Below are 22,501 nucleotides of genomic sequence, written 5' to 3'. Positions count from 1 at the left end.
CGGAGCACAGGCTCCGGACGCGCAGGTTCAGCGGCCATGGCTCACGGGCCCAGCCGCTCCGCGACACGCGGGATCCCCCCAGACCGGGGCACGAACCCGTATCCCCCGCATTGGCAGGCGGACTCTCAACCACTGCGCCACCAGGGAGGCCCCCTGGGTTTGTTTTTGTAGGTCCTTTTCTTCTCTTGTGTTTCCCACTTAGAGAAGTTCCTTTAGCATTTGTTGTAGAGCTGGTTTGGTGGTGCTGAATTCTCTTATCTTTTGCTTGTCTGTAAAGCTTTTGATTTTTCATCGAATCTGATTGAGATTCTTGCCGGGTAGAGTAATCTTGGTTGTAGGTTCTTCCCTTTCACCACTCTAGGTATATCATGCCACTCCCTTCTGGCTTGTAGAGTTTTTGCTGAGAAATCAGCTGTTAATCTTATGGGAGTTCCCTGGTATGTTATTTGTCATTTTTCCCTTGCTGCTTTCAGTAAATTTTCTTTGTCTTTAATTTTTGCCAATATGATTACTATGTGTCTTGGCGTGTTTCTCCTTGGGTTTATCTTATGTGGGACTCGCTGCGCTTCCTGGAATTGGGTGGCTCTTTTGTTTCCCATGTTAGGGATGTTTTCAACTATAATTTGTTCAAATATTTTCTCTGGTTCTTTCTCTCTGCTCCTTCTGAGACCCCTATAATGCGAACGTTGTTGTGTTTAATGTTGTCCCAGAGGTCTCTTAGGCTGTCTCTATTTCTTTTCGTTCTTTTTTCTTTAATCTGTTCCGCAGCAGTGAATTCCACCATTCTGTCTTCCAGGTCACTTATCTGTTTTTCTGCCTCAGTTATTCTGCTATTGATTCCTTCTAGTGTATTTTTCATTTCAGTTATTGTATTGTTCATCTCTGTTTGTTTGTTCTTTAATTCTTCTAGGTCTTTGTTAAACATTTATTGCATCTTCTCGATCTTTGCCTCCATTCTTTTTCCAAGGTCCTGGATCATCTTGACTATCATTATTTTGAATTCTTTTTCTGGAAAGTTGCCTATCTCTACTTCATTTAGTTGTTTTCCTGGTTTTATCTTGTTCCTTCATCTGTTACATTGTCCTCTGCCTTTTCATCTTGTCTGTCTTTCTGTGAATGTGGTTTTTGTTCCACAGGCTGCAGGATTGTAGTTCTTCTTGCTTCTGCTGTCTGCCCTCTCAAGAATTCTTTATATATTCTTCTGGATATAAGTTTCTTATCAGATAAATAACTTTCAAATATTTTCTCCCATTCTTTTGGCTTGTCTTTTCAGTTTCTTGAGGGTATCCTTTAAAGCACAGAAGTTTTTAATTTTAATGAAGTCCAATTCATATATTTTTTCTTTCATTTCCTAATTAAGAAGGATTTATCTAACTCAGTGTAGATTTAACCCTATTTTTTCTTATAAGAGTTTTATATTTTTATCTCTCACATTTAGGTCTATCTATCATTGATTTGGGGTTAGTTTTTTGTGTGACACATAACGAAGTGGTCAGCTTCATACCTTTGCTTGTAAATATGTTTTCTCAGCAAATTTGTTGAAAACACTATTCTTTCCTCATTGAACTGCCTTAACACTCTTGTTGAAAATCATGATCACAAATATAAGGGTTTATTTCTGGGCTCTCTGTTCTGTTTCATTGATCTTTATCTTTATGTCAATGTGGTAAAATCTTCATTACTGTATCTTTGTGTTGTATTTTTTAAATTTGGTAGTATGGGTCTTCCAACTTTGTTCTTTTTCAAGTTTGTTTTGGAGATTTGGGGGCCCTTGCAGTATGTAATATGATGTTTCAAATAAAAATTTAAGCCAAGCGGTAAAATCATTTATATAGTGACTTATGAATAAAATTTTAAAATATTATGAAAAAAATATTATGAATGAATCCTCTTCAGCTATATGTTTCCTGTTAAAAAAAAATATATTCCAGGCTTTTTCCTTAACCTTTTTCTTTCCTTTCTTGTCCCTCTTTCTCTCTTCTGGTACTTTATGTAACATTTCAGCAACAAATTTCCAATTTGATATCACTGCCTACCTCTTTTTTAAAATTTTTAAATTTTTAAAATTTAATTTTGGCTGCATTGGATCTTCATTGCTGTGGGCAGGCTTTCTCTAGTTGTGTGGAGTGGGGGTACTCTTCTTTGTGGTGCATGGGCCCCTCATTGCAGTGGCTTCTCTTGTGGAGCACGGGCTCTAGGCATGTCGGCTCAATAGTTGTGCCTCATGAGCTCTAGAGCACAGTCTCAGTAGTTGTGGCACATGGGCTTAGCCGCTCTGCAGCATTTGGGATATCCCCAGACCAGGGCTCAAACCCGTGTCCCCTGCATTGGCAGGTGGATTCTTAACCACTGCGCCACCAGGGAAGCCCACTGCCTAACTCTTTTAATAGGAATTTCTTTGGACATGTTTATTGTAAGAAATGAAGCACCTATGATTAGTGCATCAAGCAGGTCACTTGCTGTGTTTCTATTGTTTAAGTAAATTATCATCATTACTATATATTTTGGAATATTTAGAAGTTATTAAAATCTTTCAGATAAAGAGACTACTGCATATTTTAATCATGATGTTAGAATAATATCTATTAGGAATATATATATATATATAGCATTGTAAGGTCTCATTTTCATGATTTCAGTAACAAAATTTTTCATTGTGAGTCAGTAACTCAAAGCTTTTTCGTTTAGGCTATTGCATTACCTCCTATAGCCAAATGGCCATACCAGAATGGTTTTACATTTCATACCTGGCTTAGAATGGATCCTGTAAATAACATCAATGTGGATAAAGATAAACCGTATTTGTATTGGTATGTATTTCTGTAATTTAGTGTTGTTACTTTACTTTGAAAATGAGAAGAATATTTGGAGATGAAATGAAAACTTATATTTTATAGTTTCAGAACCAGCAAAGGTCTTGGTTATTCTGCACACTTTGTTGGGGGATGTTTAATTATAACATCAGTAAAGTCAAAAGGAAAAGGCTTTCAACACTGTGTGAAATTTGATTTCAAGCCACAAAAGGTATGTGATCTTACTGAGTCATAGTTATGTTACCAAGCTATTCTAACCTTCAGAATGCTTTGCTTTAGTGTTATTGACATAATATGTGGTAAATCATAGCTCTGTGTTTATACTGTTTTAGAAAATGAAGTGTAAATCACTGGACAATTGTTAACCTCTCTGATTTGGATAATGGAAAAAGTAAATATTTAGTTATTTGTAGAGTTTAAAGGAAATACAGGGGGGAAATATCAGTGGCAATTATTTTAGTAGTAGTAGTAGTGGTAGTAGTAATATGTATTTTCTTTTGTACCTTAAAATTTAGAGATTAATAAACGGTTTATCAACAAAGTATACATCTATATATATGTAGATAGGTAAATAGATAAAAGAGATATGACAAAATGTTGACAGTTGTGGAAACGAGATGGTGAGAGAGTTTGTACTAAACTTTTTACTTTTGGAGGTATATTTAAACATTGTCATAATAAAAAGTTTGAAAAATAATTTTATGGGAAGCTGTTATTTGTTGAGAGTTCCCTTGAATCAATATGGTTCAAGAGGTAGAATATTGAATTTAATAAAGGTAGTCTTATTTTATTTTTAGGTTTAATTGTAATTTAGAATTTAATTTTTACTTGTTATTATCAATGTGGTTGAGTTATTGGAAAGATCATTATCTTTATCTTTTTTTTTTTTTTAAACTGTTTTGCTTATTCAGTGGTATATGGTAACTATAGTGCACATTTATAACCGGTGGAAGAACAGTGAGCTTCGATGTTATGTGAATGGTGAGCTTGCTTCCTATGGAGAGATAACATGGTTTGTCAACACCAGTGATGTAAGTAATTTGAGAAAGTTACAGTGAAATAAGAAAAATATATTTTACATTGAATATAAATTTTAGAATACCACAATGGTGGATTTTTATAATCATAGTTTGGCTAGCCAGTTAATATATTAAGAGAGTAGAACTGTGCTAATATGGCACATATTACTCAGTCACTGTTATAAAATTATTCTGGAAAGGGTAGAGAAGATTCATAGGTAACAGTGGGTATATCTTGAAAGTATTTGTGTCGTTGGTCCATTGATCAAATTAAACCTGAGAGCTCTACTACAGGCTTCTGATGATTTTTATGAATGAGTTAGATGATGCATGCTTATAAATTTTCCATAAAATTCATATAGGTAACTATTATGTTATAATATTTTCAAGATTCAAAAAGAGATTCATAGGTTAGATTTAATTTAAATGTTGTCCCCCCCACACCCCAATTACATTTTTAATAGAAACCTTGAAAACTGTGGATCAGGAAAATGAATGCAAGCTTGCAACACTCATTTACCAATAACTCCTCCTTTGATATTTTATCCTGTACATATTTACATATTTTGAAATGCTGACCTTAAGAGCCCAGCCCAGGTTGTTATAAAAGATAGACTTAGGTTTGAATCCCTTACTGACTGTATGACCTTACTTAGTCTATTAGGCCAAAGTTTGCTCCACCTAAAAATGGGTGTAAAATAGTATGTATCTCAGAAGGTTGATTAAATGAGATACTGTTCACAAATTCATTAGCAGAGTGCCTTGTACAGAATAAGTGGTCAATGTTAGCTCTTATTTTTTTAAATATAAAAAAGGGATCAGATATGTATACTGCTTTTCAACCTGTTTTTTCCTTACATTAATCCTTATTGAGTACTTATTGTATTCCAGGCATTGTAATAAATACCTTTATTTTCTGTAAGCTCCAACCTGTTGTAATCTTCATTTTACCAGTGAAACTGAGCACAGAGAGCTTAAGTAATTTGCCAAAATCAGCAGCGTGGGAAGCAGTGATTTGATCTAGGTGGTTTGTCTTCAGAACCCAAATGTTAAAAGTTTTTATATTATATTCCTTAATGTCAACACATACATATTTTTCAACATCCTTCCTAACAGTTTCATGGATAAAATGATACTTTTAAAGAGATATGGATACTTCCTCCTTGTTGTATACATGAGTTTTTAAAATGGGGTCTTTGCAACCTGGATGTTAAGAGGAATTTTTTGTCTGAAGAAGAAAAACATACACCTGATTTTCTTGATTTACACATTCCTTTTGAGAGATTGCATCTACTCCATGACTTCACCCATTATTTGTATCTTGATGTCTACAAAAAGTTACAGTCTTAACTTCTCACCATGCAGAACCTTGTTGGCAATTGCTTCTTCATCCACATTAGTTCACAGAAAAGACGCATTCATTATATGTCCCACACTTAACTCATGATTTTTCTCATTGCTCCAAAGCCTGCTCTTCTGTCTGGTTCTTTGGCTGACCAAGTATGGGCCTTCAGAGTCCATAATGATTTCTCTGGCTGTTTCCTATATCCGCTTTGTCATCAGGTTTTGTTTATTGTACTTTGGAAAACTTGTCTTATCTCCTTTCTATGATGTCTTTCCTGATCTCTACACCAAATGGGAATGAATGAAGTGAAATGCTAAATGAATTAGTTTAATCTATTCAGATTATATTTTAGAGTGGGCAAAATATTTATACCAGTATAGTTTGTTATTATTTCTGGAGGAGATAGTTTTTTGTTTTTTCTCTAATAAACTTTTCTGTTTTCTTTCACAGACCTTTGACAAGTGTTTCCTGGGCTCATCAGAAACAGCAGATGCTAATAGGGTATTCTGTGGTCAGATGACTGCAGTTTACCTTTTTAGTGAAGCTCTTAATGCAGCTCAGATTTTTGCTATTTATCAATTGGGCCTGGGATACAAGGTACTTTACTTGCTGTTCCCTGCTTAACCAGTGTTAGTTGAGCTTGATTTATAGGTGGGTGGTGCATGGGGCAGCTTACACCTTGGGTTACTAAACTGTATGTGAAAGTAACCAGAGGCATCACAGGAAGTCACAGGACAGGAGTCCATCCAAAGGGTATTTTAAAGTTTTGTGGGAAGCATAGTATACTTGTCATATGTGGGGCACTGTGCAAAGTACTAGCTTAAGTTTCAGCTTGAATTTATGCTGCATTTCTTTTGGTGATATCATATCCTTGCACAGCTAAGTTTTTAATGCTTGCTGTGATAAAGAGCAAGTACTATGTGAAAATCAGTGTGGAACAGGAAATGAGGATGAGCTATGAAATCTGATTCCAAAATTTGAGAATTTGTGTGGTACCCAAGATGCATATATACCCCATTAATAAATAATTTTGCTAATATAATAATGAAGGAAACTTTTTTTAATTTGTGCATTAAGTTTTTCAAATGGCTAATAAATTGTTAAAATATAAAATATAAAGTAGTTGGGTCAAACTAATAAACAGAAAGTTCAATATTTATTTTGGTCTGGAACACCATAAAAAATTACTGTGAAGCTAAGAGTGTCATGAATCAAGGAAGTTTGGGAACCTTTAGGTTAAGCCATTGTTAATCTAGTTTGGTTTCAGGGAGTGATTTAATGTCTGTTATGTTCCTTTGAAAACAAAATCAACTTGCGTTAATTTACATACTGTTGGAGTCAATAAAGTATACATATTTTAATTAGTTTTGACAAAAGTATAATGCAGCAATCATGACATAGAACATTTCTATCACAGCAAAAGGTACCTCTCTGCTCTTTCCTAGTCAGTTTCTTGTGCTTCTCTAACCCCACCCCGTTTCTGTTGACAGGCAGATCTGTTGATCTGTTTCTGTCACTATCAAATAGATTTGTTTTTTTTTTTTTTTTTTTTTTTTTTTGCGATATGTGGGCCTCTCACTGTCGTGGCCTTTCCCGTTGCCGGACGCGCAAGCTCAGCGGCCACGGCTCACGGGCCCAGCTGCTACGCGGCACGTGGGATCCTCCCAGACCGGGGCACGAACCCGTATCCCCTGCATCGGCAGGCGGACTCTCAACCACTGCGCCACCAGGGAGGCCCTAGATTTGTTTTTAATAAGGTTTTATGTAAATAGAATCATGTAATGTGTGCTCCTTGGAGTTTGGTTTCTTCTTAGCATGTTTTAAGATTCATCTATGTTATTTTGTATTAGTAGTTCCCTCTTATTTATTGCTAAGTAGTGTTCCTTTGTATGAGTATATCACAACTTTTTAACCCATTCATCTCTTGATGAATATTTGGGTTGTTTCCAGATTTTGGCTATTATGAACAAGCTGCTATGAATATTGGTGTACAATTCTTTGTGTATTTCATAAATATGTAAGAGTGGAATTGTTAACTGGTATGGCAGCTGAAACTGCCAAGCTCCTTTCCAAGGTAGCTGCACAATTTTTCATTTCTACAAGCAACGTATGAGCTTTCTACTTACTCCACATCCTGTTAACACCTGGTATTGCTGGTCTTTTTAATATTAGACCTTTGAGTGGGTCCCTAGCAGTTTCTCGTTCTGGTTTCTTTTTTTTTTTCTTCTGTTGTGGTCCCGTTGCGCTGTTAACACCTGGTATTGCTGGTCTTTTTAATATTAGACCTTTGAGTGGGTCCCTAGCAGTTTCTCGTTCTGGTTTCTTTTTTTTTTTCTTCTGTTGTGGCTTCTCCCGTTGCGGAGCACAGGCTCCGGACGCGCAGGCTCAGCGGCCATGGCTCACGTGCCTAACTGCTCCGTGGCATGTGGGATCTTCGCAGACTGGGGCACAAACCCGTGTCCCCTGCATCGGCAGGCAGACTCAACCACTGCGCCACCAGGGAAGTCCTCTCGTTCTGGTTTTAATTTGCATTTTTGTAATGCCTAGAGATGCTGAGCATCTTTGCATTGCTTATTGGCCACTTGTGTATCTTCTTTTGTTAAGTGTGTATTCAAATCTTTTGCCCATTTTTTTGTTTGGTTTGTTTTCTTATTGTGGAGTTTTGAAATTTCTTATATATTATGGATATAAGTTCTATATAATAAGTCCTTATAACTTGTAAGTCCTTTATAAGTTTCTTTATATATTATGGATATCGGATATATGAGTTACAAATTTTTTCCCCCCAGTGTGTGTCTTGCCTTTTTGTTTTCTTAATCTGGCTTTTGAAGAACATAGGAATTTAATTATTATGGATTCCAATTTAACGATTTTTCCTATTATTCTCATGATTTTTGTACCTTATCTAAGAAATCTTTGCTATTTCCAAGGTTAGAAAGATTTACTCATGTTTTCTTCTAAGTATTATATTTTTAGCATTTATATTTAGGCCTGTGATCCATTTTCAGTTAATTTTTGTGTATGGTATGAGCTAACTATCAAGGTTTATTTTTTCTTTTGTTTTTCATAAGGATACCCTGGTGTTCCAGCACTATTTGTTTTTTAAATACTATTCTTTCTCCATTCATTGCCTTACTGTGGCATCTTTGAGGCTCTATTTGATTTCAGTTACTTACCTGTCTTTTTTTAATGCTAGTACTTTACTGTCTTGATTATCAGAGCTTTGTAGTAAGTCTTGAAAACTGAAGTCTAAACCATCAACTATTCTTTTTCAAATCCTTTGTGACTTTCTAAGTCCTTTGCATTTCTAGATGTATTTTATTTTTATTTTTTTTGTGGTACGCAGGCCTCTCACTGTTGTGGCCTCTCCAGTTGCGTAGCACAGGCTGTGGATGTGCAGGCTCAGCAGCCATAGCTCATGGGCCCAGCCGCTCCATGGCATGTGGGGTCTTCCCGGACCAGGGCACGAACCCGTGTCCCCTGCATCGGCAGGCGGGCTCTCAACCACTGCGCCTCCAGGGAAGCCTCTAGATGTATTTTAGAACCAGCTTATCGCTTTCTACAAAAAAGTCTACTGGGGTTTTATTTGGTACTGTATTAACGTATAGATCAGTTAGAGGATAATTGACATCTCACTAATACTGGATTATCCAATCTGTGACCATGATATCTTTATTTACTTAGGTCTTTATTAATATCTCCCAGCAGTGTTTTTTGGTTTTCATTGTACAGGTCATGCATACATTTTGTTAAATGTATTTTTAAGTATTTCATGTTTTTTAGGTAATATCTTAAGTTGCATTTTTAGAAAAGTTAATTTCCAGTCATTTGTTTCTAGTGTATAGAAATGTAGTTGAGTTTTATTGACTTTTTAACAAGATCTTGCTCAACTTGCTTATTAGTTTTACTAGTTTTTTGTTGTTGCTGTTTTAGTATTTTGTACATACATGTTCATGTAGACTGTAAGCTTTACTTCTTCATATCCAATGTGTATGCCTTTTCTCTTTTTTCCCTTATTGTACTAAATAGGACCTCCAGGATAAATAGTTAAAATATAAATGACAAGAGTAGACATTTTTGCCTTGTTCCTGATTTTAGAGGGAAAGCATTCATACATATTTTATAGACGCTTTTTCAAGTTGAGAAATTTCTATTTCTAGTTTTCTGAGAGTTTTTATTAGAAGGATACTGAATTTTGTAAAATGAGTCTTGCTTTTTTATTGAGTCAATCTCTGCCTTTCATTGGAATGTTCACATAATTTACATCCAGTGTATCAATAAGTATAGATATTGTGGGACTTAAATCTACTGTCTTGCTATTTGTTTTCTGTTTCTTTTGTCTTTGATTCTTTCCTCTTTCTCTGCTTTGATTTAGATTGCCTATTATTTAGTATTTCACTTATTTCTACTGTTGGTTTATTAGTTTTTTTTTAAACTTTAACTTATCATAGTCTACCAATAAATGACATTGTGCAGTGTAAGACCTTTCCAACATAATCCTGCAATTCCCCATCCTGTCCTCGGTTTTGTTATTTTCGTAGATTTTACTTCTTCATATATTATGGTCCTTTTGATACATTTTTATTATTTTTGATTCATTCATTTATATTTTTAAAAAATTAAAAATGAGGAAGATCATATACTTTGTATTGATCTATGTATTCACCATTTCTAGGATACATCTTTGTGTAGATTCATGTTTCCGTCTCATATCATTTTCCTTCCATTTGAATCGTTTTATTGTTTCTTATAATGGAGATTTACTGTCAGTGTCTTTTCTGAGCTTTCATTTGTCTGAAAAAGCCTTTGTTCTTTCAGCTTTGAAAAATAGTTTTACTGATTATAAAATTTTAAGGTGACAGTTTTCTTTTTTGAGCTTTTTCAAGATATTCTTTTGTTTAACTGACTTGCATAGTTTCTAACAAGAAGTATGTGGTCTTCCTCTATATGTAATATGTCTTTCTTTTCTCTTGCTGGTTTTAAGATTTACTCTTGTCACTGATTTTTAGAAAATGAATATAGTATATGTTGGTATGGGGGTGTGTGTGTGTATGTGTGTGTGTGTGTGTGTGTGTATGTGTATGTGTGTGCGTGTTTAGCCTACTTTAGATTATTTGAACTTCTCAGTTCTGTGGGTTTATGGTTTTGGTGAAATATGAAACTTTTTGCTATTATTTCTTTAATATATTTTCTGTTTTTTATCTTCTTCTAGAATTCATATTACATTTATTTTAGACGTTAGATACAAGCAAACAGAGCATTGAGATGCTATTTTTTGCCTGATTTATAAGAAATGTTTTGTTTTGGATTGTTTTCATGGTATTATCTTTATGTTCACTAATCCTTCTTTATCAAGTGTCTTATTGCCATTATTCTATCAAGCGAATTATTCATTTCAAATATTTTTTGTATTTTTTGTCCTGATAAGTTTTGATAATTTTCATTATCTATTTTTCTCCTTTCAACGTTGTCTTAAAAAAATACCTGACCATAGTTGTGACTATTCTAATGTCTTTTTCTTCTAATTTCATCATCTGTATTTCTGGGTTTGTTTTTATTTACTGATAGTGTGCTGGTTGTTTCAGACTTTGTGATTTATTTAGTAATTTTGGATTAAATACTGGACATTATGATTTTTACCACATAAATGTCTGGATTTTGTTGCTTTTTTTTTTTAAAGATCGTTGGGCTTCGTTCTGCTAGTCAGTAGATGACTTTCAGTTAAGTTTATTTATTTGAAGTTTGTTTTATTTTGCCATTTATTTTTAATTATATTATTTTAACATCTTTATTGGAGTATAATTGCTTTACAATGGTGTGTTAGTTTCTGCTTTATAACAAAGTGAATCAGCTATACATATACATATATCCCCATATCTCCTCCCTCTTGTGTCTCCCTCACACCCTCCCTATCCCACCCATCTAGGTGGTCACAAAGCACTGATCTGATCTCCCTGTGCTATGTGGCTGCTTCCCACTAGCTATCTGTTTTTACATTTGGTAGTGTATATATGTCCATGCTACTCTCTCACTTTGTCCCAGCTTACCCTTCCCCCTCCCTGTGTCTTGAAGTCCATTCTCTACGTCTGCGTCTTTATTCTTTTCCTGCCCTTAGGTTCTGCAGAACCATTGTTTGTTTGTTTTTTTTATTCCATATATATGTGTTACCATACAGTATTTGTTTATCTCTTTCTGACTTACTTCACTCTGTATGACAGACTCTAGGTCCATTCACCTCACTACAACTAACTCAATTTCGTTTCTTCCTTTTCTTTTTTATAGCTTTTCATAAATCTATTTCAACATACAGTGGTTTTTAACATATTGTAAATATGTTTTCATTTTTAACATCTTTATTGGAGTATAATTGTTTACAGTGCTGTGTTAGTTTCTGCTTTATAACAAAGTGAATCAGCTATACATATACATATATACCCATATCTCCTGCCTCATGCGTCTCCCTCCCACCCTCCCTATCCTGCCCCTCTAGGTGGTCACAGAGCACCAAGCTGATCTCCCTGTGCCCTGCGGCTGCTTCCCACTAGCTATCTATTTTACATTTGGTAGTATTTATAAGTCCATGCCACTCTCTCACTTGGTCCCAGTTTACCCCTCCCCCCCATATCCTCAGGTCCATTCTCTATGTCTGCGTCTTTATTCCTGTCCTGCCCCTAGGTTCTGCAGAATCATGTTTTGTTTTTTATTTTTTATTTTTTTAGATTCCATATATATGTGTTAGCATACGGTATTTGTTTTTCTATTTCTGACTTATGTCACTCTGTATGACGGACTGTAGGTCCATCCACCTCACTACAAATGACCCAATTTCATTCCTTTTCATGGCTGAGTAATATTTCATTGTATAATACATGTGCCACATCTTCTTTATCCATTCTTCTGTCGATGGACACTTAGGTTGCTTCTGTGTCCTGGCTATTGTCAGTACAGCTGCAGTGAACATTGTGGTACATGACTCTTTTTGAATTATGGTTTTCTCAGGGTATATGCCCAGTAGTGGGATTGCTGGGTCGTATGGTAGTTCTCTTTTTAGTTTTTTCTGGAAACTCCATACTGTCCTCCATAGTGGATGTATCAATTTACATTCCCACCAGCAGTGCAAGATGGTTCCCTTTTCTCTGCAACCTCTCCAACATTTATTGTTTGTAGATTTTTGGAAGATGGCCATTCTGACCGGTGTGAGGTGATATCGCACTGTAGTTTTGATTTGCATTTCTCTAATGATTAGTGATGTTGAGCATCCTTTCATGTGTTTGTTCGCAATCTGTATATCTTCTTTGGAGAAATGTCTATTTAGGTCTTCTGCCCATTTTTGGATTGGGTTGTTTGTTTTCTTGATATTGAGCTGCATGAGCTGCTTGTATATTTTGGAGATTAATCCTTTGTCATTTGCTTCATTTGCAAATATTTTCTCCCATCCTGAGGGTTGTCTTTTCATCTTGTTTATGGTTTCCTTTGCTGTGCAAAAGATTTTAAGTTTCATTAGGTCCCATTTGTTTATTTTTGTTTTTATTTCCATTTCTCTAGGTGGTGGGTCAAAAAGGATCTTGCTGTGATTTATGTCATAGAGTGTTCTGCCTGTGTTTTCCTGTAAGAGATATATAGTCTCTGGCCTTCCATTTAGTTTTAATCCATTTGAGTTTATTTTTGTGTATGGTGTTAGGGAGTGTTCTACTTTCATTCTTTTACCTATAGCTGTCCAGTTTTCCCAGCACCACTTATTGAAGAGGCTGTCTTTTCTCCATGGTATATTTTTGCCTCCTTTATCAAAAGTAAGGTGACCATATATGCGTGGGTTTATCTCTGGGCTTTCTATCCTCTTCCATTGATCTATATTTCTGTTTTTGTGCCAGTACCATACTGTCTTGATTACTGTAGCTTTGTAGTATAGTCTGAAGTCAGGCAGCCTGATTCCTCCAGCTCCATTTTTTGTTCTCAAGATTGCTTTGGCTATTCGGGGTCTTTTGTGTTTCCATACAAATTGTGAAATTTTTTGTTCTAGTTCTGTGAAAAATGCCAGTGGTAGTTTGATAGGGATTGCATTGAATCTATAGATTGCTTTGGGGAGTAGAGTCATTTTCACAATGTTGATTCTTCCAATCCAAGAACATGGTATATGTCTCCATCTGTTTGTATCATCTTTAATTTCTCTCATAGTGTCTTATAGTTTTCTGCATACATGTCTTTTGCCTCCTTAAGTAGGTTTATTCCTAGGTAGTTTATTCTTTTTGTTGCAGTGGTAAATGGGAGTTTTTCCTTTATTTCTGTTTCAGATTTTTCATCATTAGTGTATAGGAATGCAAGAGATATCTGTGCATTAATTTTGTATCCTGCTACTCTACCAAATTCATTGATTAGCTCTAGTAGTTTCCTGGTAGCATCTTTAGGATTCTGTATGTATAGTACCATGTCATCTGCAAATAGTGACAGCTTTACTTCTTTTCTGATCTGGATTCCTTTTATTTCTTTTTCTTCTCTGATTGCTGTGGCTAGAACTTCCAAAACTATGTTGAATGTTAGTGGTGAGAGTGGACAACCTTGTCTTGTTCCTGATGTTAGAGGAAATGGTTTCAGTTTTTCACCATTGAGAATGATGTTGGCTGTGGGTTTGTCATATATGGCCTTTATTATATTGAGGTAAGTTCCCTCTATGCCTACTTCCTGGCATGTTTTTATCATAAATGGGTGTTGAATTTTGTCAAAAACTTTTTCTGCATCTATTGAGATGATCATATGGTTTTTCTTCTTCAATTTGTTAATATGGTTTATCACATTGATTTATTTGCGTATATTGAAGAATCCTAGATTCCTGGGATACACCCCACTTGATCATGGTGTATGATCCTTTTAATATGCTGTTGGATTCTGTTTGCTAGTATGTTGTTGAGGATTTTCACATCTATGTTTATCAGTGATATTGGTCTGTAGTTTTCTTTTATTGTGACATCTTTGTGTGGTTCTGGTATCAGGGTTATAGTGGCCTCATAGAATGCGTTTGGAAGTGTTCCTCCCTGTGCTATATTTTGGAAGAGTTTAAGAAGGATAGGTGTTAGCTCTTCTAATGTTTGATAGAATTTGCCTGTGAAGCCATCTGGTCCTGGGCTTTTGTTTGTTGAAAGATTTTTAGGGCTTCCCTGGTGGCGCAGTGGTTGAGAGTCCGCCTGCCGATGCAGGGGTTGCGGGTTCGTGCCCCGGTCTGGGAAGATCCCACATGCCGCGGAGCGGCTGGGCCCGTGAGCCATGGCCGCTGAGCCTGCGCGTCCGGAGCCTGTGCTCCGCAACGGGAGAGGCCACAGCAGTGAGAGGCCCGCATACCGCAAAAACCCATCCAAACAAACAAACAAAAAAAAAAAGATTTTTAATCACAGTCTCAATTTCAGTGCTTGTGATTGGTCTGTGTATATTTTTTCTTCCTTCCTGGTAGAGTCTGGGAAGGTTGTGCTTTTCTAAGAATTTGTCCATTTCTTCCAGGTTGTCCATTTTATTGACATATAGTTGCTTGTAGTAATCTCTCATGATCCTTTGTATTTCTGCAGTGTCAGTTGTTACTTCTCCTTTTTCATTTCTCATTCTATTGATTTGAGTTTTCCTTCTTTTTTTGATGAGTCTGGCTAATGGTTTATCATTTTTGTTTATCTTCTCAAAGAAGCAGCTTTTAGCTTTATTGATCTTTGCTGTTGTTTCCTTTATTTCTTTTTCATTTATTTCCGATCTGCCCCTTATGATTTCTTTCCTTCTGCTAACTTTTGGGGGTTTTTTGTTCTTTTTTCCTCTAATTGCTTTAGGTGTAAGGTTAGGTTGTTTATTTGAGATGTTTGTTGTTTCTTGAGGTAGGATTTTATTGCTATAAACTTCGATCTTAGAACTGCTTTTGCTGCATCCCTTAGTTTTTGGGTTGTCATGTTTTCATTGTCATTTGTTTCTAGGTGTTTTTTGATTTCCTCTTTGATTTCTTCAGTGATCTCTTGGTTATTATGTAGTGTATTGTTTAGCCTCCATGTGTTTGTATCTTTTACAGATGTTGTCCTGTAAGTGATATCTAGTCTTATAGCATTGTGGTCAGAAAAGATACCTGATATGATTTAAATATTCTTAAATTTACGAAGCCTTGATTTGTGACCCAAGACATGGTGTATCCTGGAGAATGTTCCATGAGCACTTTAGAAGAAAGTGTATTCTGTTGTTTTTGGATGGAATGTCCTATAAATATCAATTAAGTCCATGTTGTTTAATGTAGCATTTAAAGCTTGTGTTTCCTTATTTATTTTCATTTTGGATGATCTGTCCTTTGGTGAAAATGGGGTGTGAAAGTCCATTACTATTATTGTGTTACTGTTGATTTCCCCTTTTATGGCTGTTAGCATTTGCCTTATGTATTGAGGTGCTCCTGTGTTGGATGCATAAATATTTACAAGTGTTATATATTCTTGCACTGATCCCTTGATCATTATGTAGTGTCCTTCTCTGTCTCTTCTAATCGTCTTTATTTAAACATCTAGTTTGCCTGATATGAGAATTGCTAGTCCCTCTTTCTTTTGATTTCCATTGCATGGAATATCTTTTTCCATCCCCTTACTTTCAGTCTGTATGTGTCTGTAGGTCTGTCGTGCGTCTCTTGTAGACAGCATCTATATGGGTCTTGTTTTTGTATCTGTTCAGCCAGTCTGTGTCTTTTGGTTGGAGCATTTAATCCATTTGCATTTAAGGTAATTATTGATATGTATGTTCCTATTACCATTTTCTTAATTGTTTTGAGTTTGTTATTGTAGGTCTTTTCCTTCTCTTGTTTTCCTCCCTAGGGAAGTTCCTTTAGCATTTGTTTTAAAGCTGGTTTGGCGGTGCTAAAGTCTCTTAGATTTTGCTTGTTTGTAAGGGTTTTAATTTCTCTGTCAAATCTGAATTAGATGCTTGCTAGGTAGAGTAATTTTGGTTGTAGGTTTTTCCCGTTCATTACTTTAAGTATGTCCTGCCACACCCTTCTGGCTTGCAGAGTTTCTGCTGAGAAATCAAATGGTAACATTATGGGGATTCCCTTGTATGTTACTTGTTGCTTTCCTTTGTTGCTTTTAATATTTATTCTTTGTATTTAATTTTTGATAGCTTGATTAATGGGTGTATTGGCGTGTTTTTCCTTGAATTTATCCAGTGTGGGACTCTCTGTGCTTTCTGGACTTGATTGACTATTTCCTTTCCCATATTAGGGAAGTTTTCAACTATAATCTCTTCATATATTTTCTCAGTACCGTTCTTTTTCTCTTCTTCTTCTGGGACCACTGTAATTCGACTGTTGGTGTGTTCAGTATTGTCCCAGAGGTCTCTGAGACTGTCCTCAATTCTTTTCATTATTATTTCTTATTCTGCTCTGTGGTAGTTATTTCCACTATTTTATCTTCCAGGTCACTTATCTGTTCTTCTGCCTCAGTTATTCTGCTATTGATTTCTTTTAGATGCTTTTAAATTTCATTTATTATGTTGTTCTTCACTGTTTGTTTGCTTTTTAGTTCTTGTATCTACTTGTTAAACATTTCTTGTATTTTCTCCATTCTATTTTCAGGATTTTCCATTATGTTTACTATCATTACTCTGAATTCTTTTCAGGTAGACTGCCTATTTTCTCTTCATTTGTTTGGTCTGGTGTGCTTTTACTTTGCTCCTTCATCTGCTGTGTATTTCTCTGTCTTCTGTTTTACTTAACTTAGTGTGTTTGGGGTCTCCTTTTCGCAGGCTGCATTTTCTTAGTTCCTGTTGTTTTTGGTGTCTGCTGCCAGTGGGTAATGTTGGTTCAGTGGGTTGTATAGGCTTCCTGGTGGATGGGACTGGTGCCTGTGTTTTGGTGGATGAAGCTGGATATTGTCTTTCTGGTGGGCAGGACTGTGTCCATTGGTGTGTTTTGGGGTGTCTGTGACCTTATTATGATTTTAGGCAGCCTCTCTGCTAATGGTTGTGGTTGTGTTCCTGTCTTGCTAGTTGTTTGGCATGGGGTGTCCAGCCTTGTAGCTTGCTGGTCATTAAGTAGAGTTGGGTGTTAGTGTTGAGATGGAGATTTCTTGGAGAGCTTTTGCCATTTGATATTACGTGTAGCTGGGAGGTCTCTGGTGTTCCAATGTCCTGAACTCAGCTCTCCCACCTAAGGGGCTCAGGCCTGACACCTGGGCAGAGCACCAAGACCCTGTCAGCTGCACAGCTCAGAAGAAAAGGGTAGGAAAAAAAAAGAAAGAAAGAATAAAGAAGTAAATAAACCAATAAATTAAAGTTATTAAAATAAATAATTAAGTATTATTAAAAATAAAAAAGTAATAAAAGAAAGAAGAGAGCCACCAAAGCAATAAACAAATCCACCTATGATAACAAGTACTAAAAACTATACTAAAAAAAGAAAAAGCCAACAAAACAAACAAAAAGACAGAACCCTAGGACAAATGGTAAAAGGAAAGCTCTGCAGACAAAATTAGACAAAGAAGCATGTGCACACACACCCATAAAAAGAAAAAAAGGAAAAGAAAATATATATTAAAAAAAAAGGAAGAGAGCAACCAAATCAATAAACAAATCTACCAACGATAATAAGCTCTAAATACTAAACTTAGATAAACATAAAACCAGAAATACATTAGATGCAGAAAGCAAACCTGAAATCTACAGTTGCTTCCAAATTCCACCACCTCAATTTTGGGATGATTCATTGTCTATTCAGGTATTCCACAGATGTAGGGTACATCAAGTTGATTGTGAAGATTTAATCTGCTGCTCCTGAGGTTGCATGGAGAGATTTCCCTTTCTCTTCTTTGTTCACAGAGCTCCTGGGTTTCAGCTTTGGATTTTGTCCCGCCTCTGCATGTAGATCACCTGAGGGCATCTGTTCTTTGCTCAGAGAGGAGGGCGTTAAAGGAGCAGCTGATTAGGGGCCTCTGGCTCACTCGGGCCTGGGGGAGGGAGGGGTAGGGAACGTGGGGAAGCCTGCGGGTGGCAGAGGCCAGTGTGATGTTGCAGTAGCCTGAGGCCTGCCGTATGTTCTCCCCCGGCAAGTTATCCCTGGATCCTGGGACCCTGGCAGTGCGGGGCTGCACAGGCTCCTGGGATGGGAGATGTGGATAGTGACCTGTGCTTGCACGTAGGCTTCTTTGTGGCTGCAGCAGCAGCCTTAGTGTCTCATGCCTGTCTCTGGTGTCTGCGGTGATAGATGCAGCTTACGCCTGTCTGTGGAGCTCGTTTAGGTGGTGCTCTGAATCCCCTCTCCTTGCGCACCCCAGAACAATGGTCTCTTGCCTCTTAGGCAGGTCCAGACTTTTACCGGACTCCCTCCTGGCTAGTTGTGGCTCACTAGCCCCTTCAGGCTGTGTTCACGCTGCCAGTCCTCTCCCTGGGATCTGACCTCCGAAGCCCAAGCCTCAGCTCCCAGCCCCCACCCACCCCAGCGGGTGAGCAGACAAGCCTCTCGGGCTGGTGAGTGCCGGTCAGCACCGATCCTCTGTGTGGGAATCTCTCCACTTTGCCCTCCGCACCCCTGTTGCTGCGCTCTCCTCCACGGCTCCAAAGCTCCCCAACTCGGCCACCCACAGTCTCTGCCCACAAAGGAGCTTCCTAGTGTGTGGAAACCTTTCCTCCTTCACAGCTCTCTCCCAGTGGTGCAGGTCCAGTCCCTATTCTTTTGTCTCTGTTTTTTTTTTTTCTCTTTTTCCCTACCCAGGTACGTGGGGAGGTTCTTGCCTTTTGGGAAATCTGAGGTCTTCTGCCAGTGTTCAGTAGGTGTTCTGTAGGAGTTGTTTCACGTGTAGATGTATTTCTGATGTATTTGTGGGGAGGAAGGTGATCTCCACGTCTTACTCCTCTGCCATCTTGAATGTCTCTGAAGTTTGTTTTACTTTTAAGCTTTGTTAATTGTTCTGGTCCCAGAACAGCCTTTATTCTGAATGAGGTTTTCAAAATAGAAGTTTTATTGAGGAATAATTCACATATCTTACCATTCACCCATTTATTATGTATAATTCAGTGATTTTTATTGTATCCCAAGGTTGTGCAAACATTACCACTCTGTAATGTTAAACTGTGTTCATCCACAGAAGAAGTACTATAGTTATCAGCAGTACCTCCTGATTTTTCCTGCTTCCCAGTACTGTAATCTAATTCTGTTTGTATAGATTTGTCTCTTCTGGACAATTCATGTAAAGGAAAATATACAGTATGAGATCTTTTGTGGTTGACGTTTTTTCAGTTAGCATAATGTTTTCAGGATCCACCCATGTTGTAGCACGCATTAATACTTCATTCCTTTTTATTACTAAATAATATTGTGTGGGTATATCACATTTTATCTATTTGTCAGTTGATGGTCATTGGGCTGTTTCCACCTTTTGGCTGTTTCCACCTTTTGGCTGTTATGCACAATGCTGCTATGAACCCTTCTGTACAAGGTTTTATGTGCACATATGTTTTTATTTCTCTTGCATATGTACCTAGAGTGGAATTGCTGGTAATATGGTAACTCTACATTTAACTTTTTAAGAAATTTCTAGATTGCTTTCCAAAGTGGCCACATCATTTTATATTATTGCAGCTGTATATGAGGATTTTGATGCTTTCATATTCTCTTGAACACCTGTTATTATCTGACTTTTTGATTATAGCCATTTTAGTGGGTGTGAAATGGTATCTCATTGTGGTTTGGTTTTGATTTGTATTTCCCTCATGACTAATGATGTTGAATGTGTTTTTGTGTGCTTATGATAAGGCTATTTATATGTCTTTTTTTGAGAAATGTTTATTCAGATCCTTTGCCTGTTTAAAAACTGAGGTCCCTTTTTATTTGCTAAATTTTAAGAGGTTTTCAAAAAAAAACTTAATTGTGGTAACATACATGTAAAACTTACCACTTTAACTATTTTTAAGTGTACAGTGAAGTAGTGTTAAGTATTTTTACATTGTGCAACCTAGCTGTAGAACTGTCTTCATTCTGCAAAACTGAAACTCTATACTTATCGAACAACAACTCTCCATTTCTCCTCTCCTCAGCTTCAGTTTTAATAGTTTTAAAAATATATTCTAGAAGCAAATCCATTATCAGGTATATGATTTGCAAATATTTTCTCCCATTCTGTGGCTTGTCTTCCCACTTGCCTGATGTTTTCCTTTGAAGCACACATTTCAGTTTGATGCAGTCCAGTTTGTCTACATTTTCTCTTATTATTTGTGCTTTGGTGTCATATCAAAAAAATTATTTCCTAATTCAAGTTCATGAAGATTTACTCCTGTGTTTTCTTATAAAAGTTTTATATTTTTAGCTCTTACATTTAAGTGTTTATTTTGAGTTAATTTTTGTATTTGGATTTGCATTTGGATTTTTAGTTGTCTCAGCATCATTTGTCGAAAAGAATATTCTCTCCTTATTGTATTTCTTGACAGCTTCACCAAAAATCAGTTGATCATAAATGTAAGTATTTGTGGACTCTCGATTGTGTTTCATTGAACTATATGTCTGTTCTTAGGCTAGTAGCACAGTCTTGAATACTGTGGTTTTGTAATGCATTTTTTGAATTAGGAAGTATGAGTTCTCCAACTTTGTTCTTGTTCAAGATTGTTTTGGCTGTTGTTGGTATCTTACATTTCTGTATGAATTTAAGATACACTTGTTAATTTTTACAAAAAAAAGTAGCTAGGATTTTGATAGATATTGCCTCAAATCTATAGATCAATTTGGAAAGATTTGTCATCTTATGAGTATTAAATCTTCCAATCCATGAATATGGGATATTATTCCATTTATTTAGGTCTTCTTCAGTTTCTTTTTTAGTTTTCAGTGAACAAGTCTTACATGTATTTTGTTAAATTCATTCCAAAATATTTTCTTCTTTTATGTGCAATATCAAATGGAATTGTTTCTTAATTTCATTTTCGGGTTATTTGTTGCTTATGTGTGGTAACTAAATTTATTTTTATATATTTATCTTCTACAGTACAACCTTGCTGTTCTAGTTTATTAGCTCTGATAGTTTGTTTTTTTATGTGTGGATTTCTTGGCATTTTCTATGTTTAATTTTATATATAAGATGATGTATTTGTAAACTGCCCTCGTTTTAGTTCTTTCTGGACACTCTTTATTTTCCTTGCGTAGTGGCCCTGGCTAGAACCTCTAGTACAGCATCTTGAGGACATTATGCTATGTGAGATAAACCAGCCACAGAAGGACAAACACTACATGATTCCAATTATATGAGATAAAAGCAAAGTCATAGAAACAAAGAGTAGCATGGTGGGTGCCAAGGGCTGGGGGAAGGGAAAAAAGGAATTACTAGTCAACGGTACTAAATTTTTAGTTATGCAAGTTGAATAAGTTCTGGAGGTCTGCTGTTCAACATTGTGTTTACAGATAATAATACCTTATTATCTGTTAATAATTATCTTATTACCTGTTAATAATTACCTGTTAATATCACTTAATATCCATTAATAAGGTAGATCTCCTGTTAAGTGTTCTTACCACAATAAAATTTAAAAAAATTGGTGAAAGCAGACATCTTTTTTTTTCCTGACCTCAGGGGAGAAAGCATTCAGTCTTTTACCATCAGCCTATGACATTACCTATCAATTTTGTATAGATGGTCTTTGTTTATTGAAGGGAGTTTACTTTTTATTCCTGGCTTGTTGATTGTTTTATCATGAAGAGTTGTTGGATTTTGTCAAATGCTCTTTGTGCTTCTACTGAGATGATCATGTGATTTTTATCCTTTATTTTTATTAATGTAGTATATTACATTGTTTATTCAAATTTAAACCAACCTTGCATGTCTGGGATAATCCCACTTGGTTATACTTTATTTTCTCATCCATTTAAAAGACAAAAGCAAGAAAATTTTCTGAATCTTTGTTAATAGATGCACGATATAAAAAAATGTAATTAAAAAATTTATTTATTTATTTTTGGCTGCATTGGGTCTTTGTTGCTGCTTGCGGGCTTTCTCTAGTTGTGGCAAGCAGGGACTACTCTTCATTGTTGTGCATGGGCTTCTCATTGTGGTGGCTTCTCTTGTAGTGGAGCATGGGCTCTAGGCACACGGGCTTCAGTAGTTGTGGCTCGCAGGCTCTAGAGCACAGGCTTAGTAGTTGTGGTGCACGGGCTTAGTTGCTCTGCTGCATGTGGGAATCTCCCTGGACCAGGGATTGAACCCGTGTCCCCTGCATTGGCAGGCAGATACTTAACCACTGTGCCACCAGGGAGGTCCCCAAAAGATGTAATTTTTAACATCAGTAATATAAAGTGGGGGGGTGTGGAGATATAAATTAGTAGTTTCTGTTTGTGATTGAAGTTGTTA

At 36.3% G+C, this 22,501-nt stretch overlaps 1 protein-coding gene across 2 annotated transcripts in view; it reads left to right on the top strand.

Annotated features, from left to right (window-relative positions):
* Window positions 1-22,501, top strand: part of LRBA (LPS responsive beige-like anchor protein) — a 777,508-nt gene that overhangs the window by 105,647 nt on the left and 649,360 nt on the right. For both annotated transcript variants that reach the window (XM_007469901.1, XM_007469902.1), the window contains 4 exons: window positions 2,689-2,810; window positions 2,898-3,024; window positions 3,725-3,844; window positions 5,628-5,774. In XM_007469901.1, the coding sequence (XP_007469963.1) occupies window positions 2,689-2,810; window positions 2,898-3,024; window positions 3,725-3,844; window positions 5,628-5,774 (516 nt within the window). The remainder of the gene's footprint in view (window positions 1-2,688; window positions 2,811-2,897; window positions 3,025-3,724; window positions 3,845-5,627; window positions 5,775-22,501) is intronic.

Source organism: Lipotes vexillifer, unplaced genomic scaffold (genome assembly GCF_000442215.2).
Source record: "Lipotes vexillifer unplaced genomic scaffold, Lipotes_vexillifer_v1.1 scaffold755, whole genome shotgun sequence".
NCBI lineage: Eukaryota > Metazoa > Chordata > Mammalia > Artiodactyla > Lipotidae > Lipotes > Lipotes vexillifer.
Note: the sequence above shows the minus strand (reverse complement) of the source record. Positions and strands in the feature narration are given on the sequence as shown.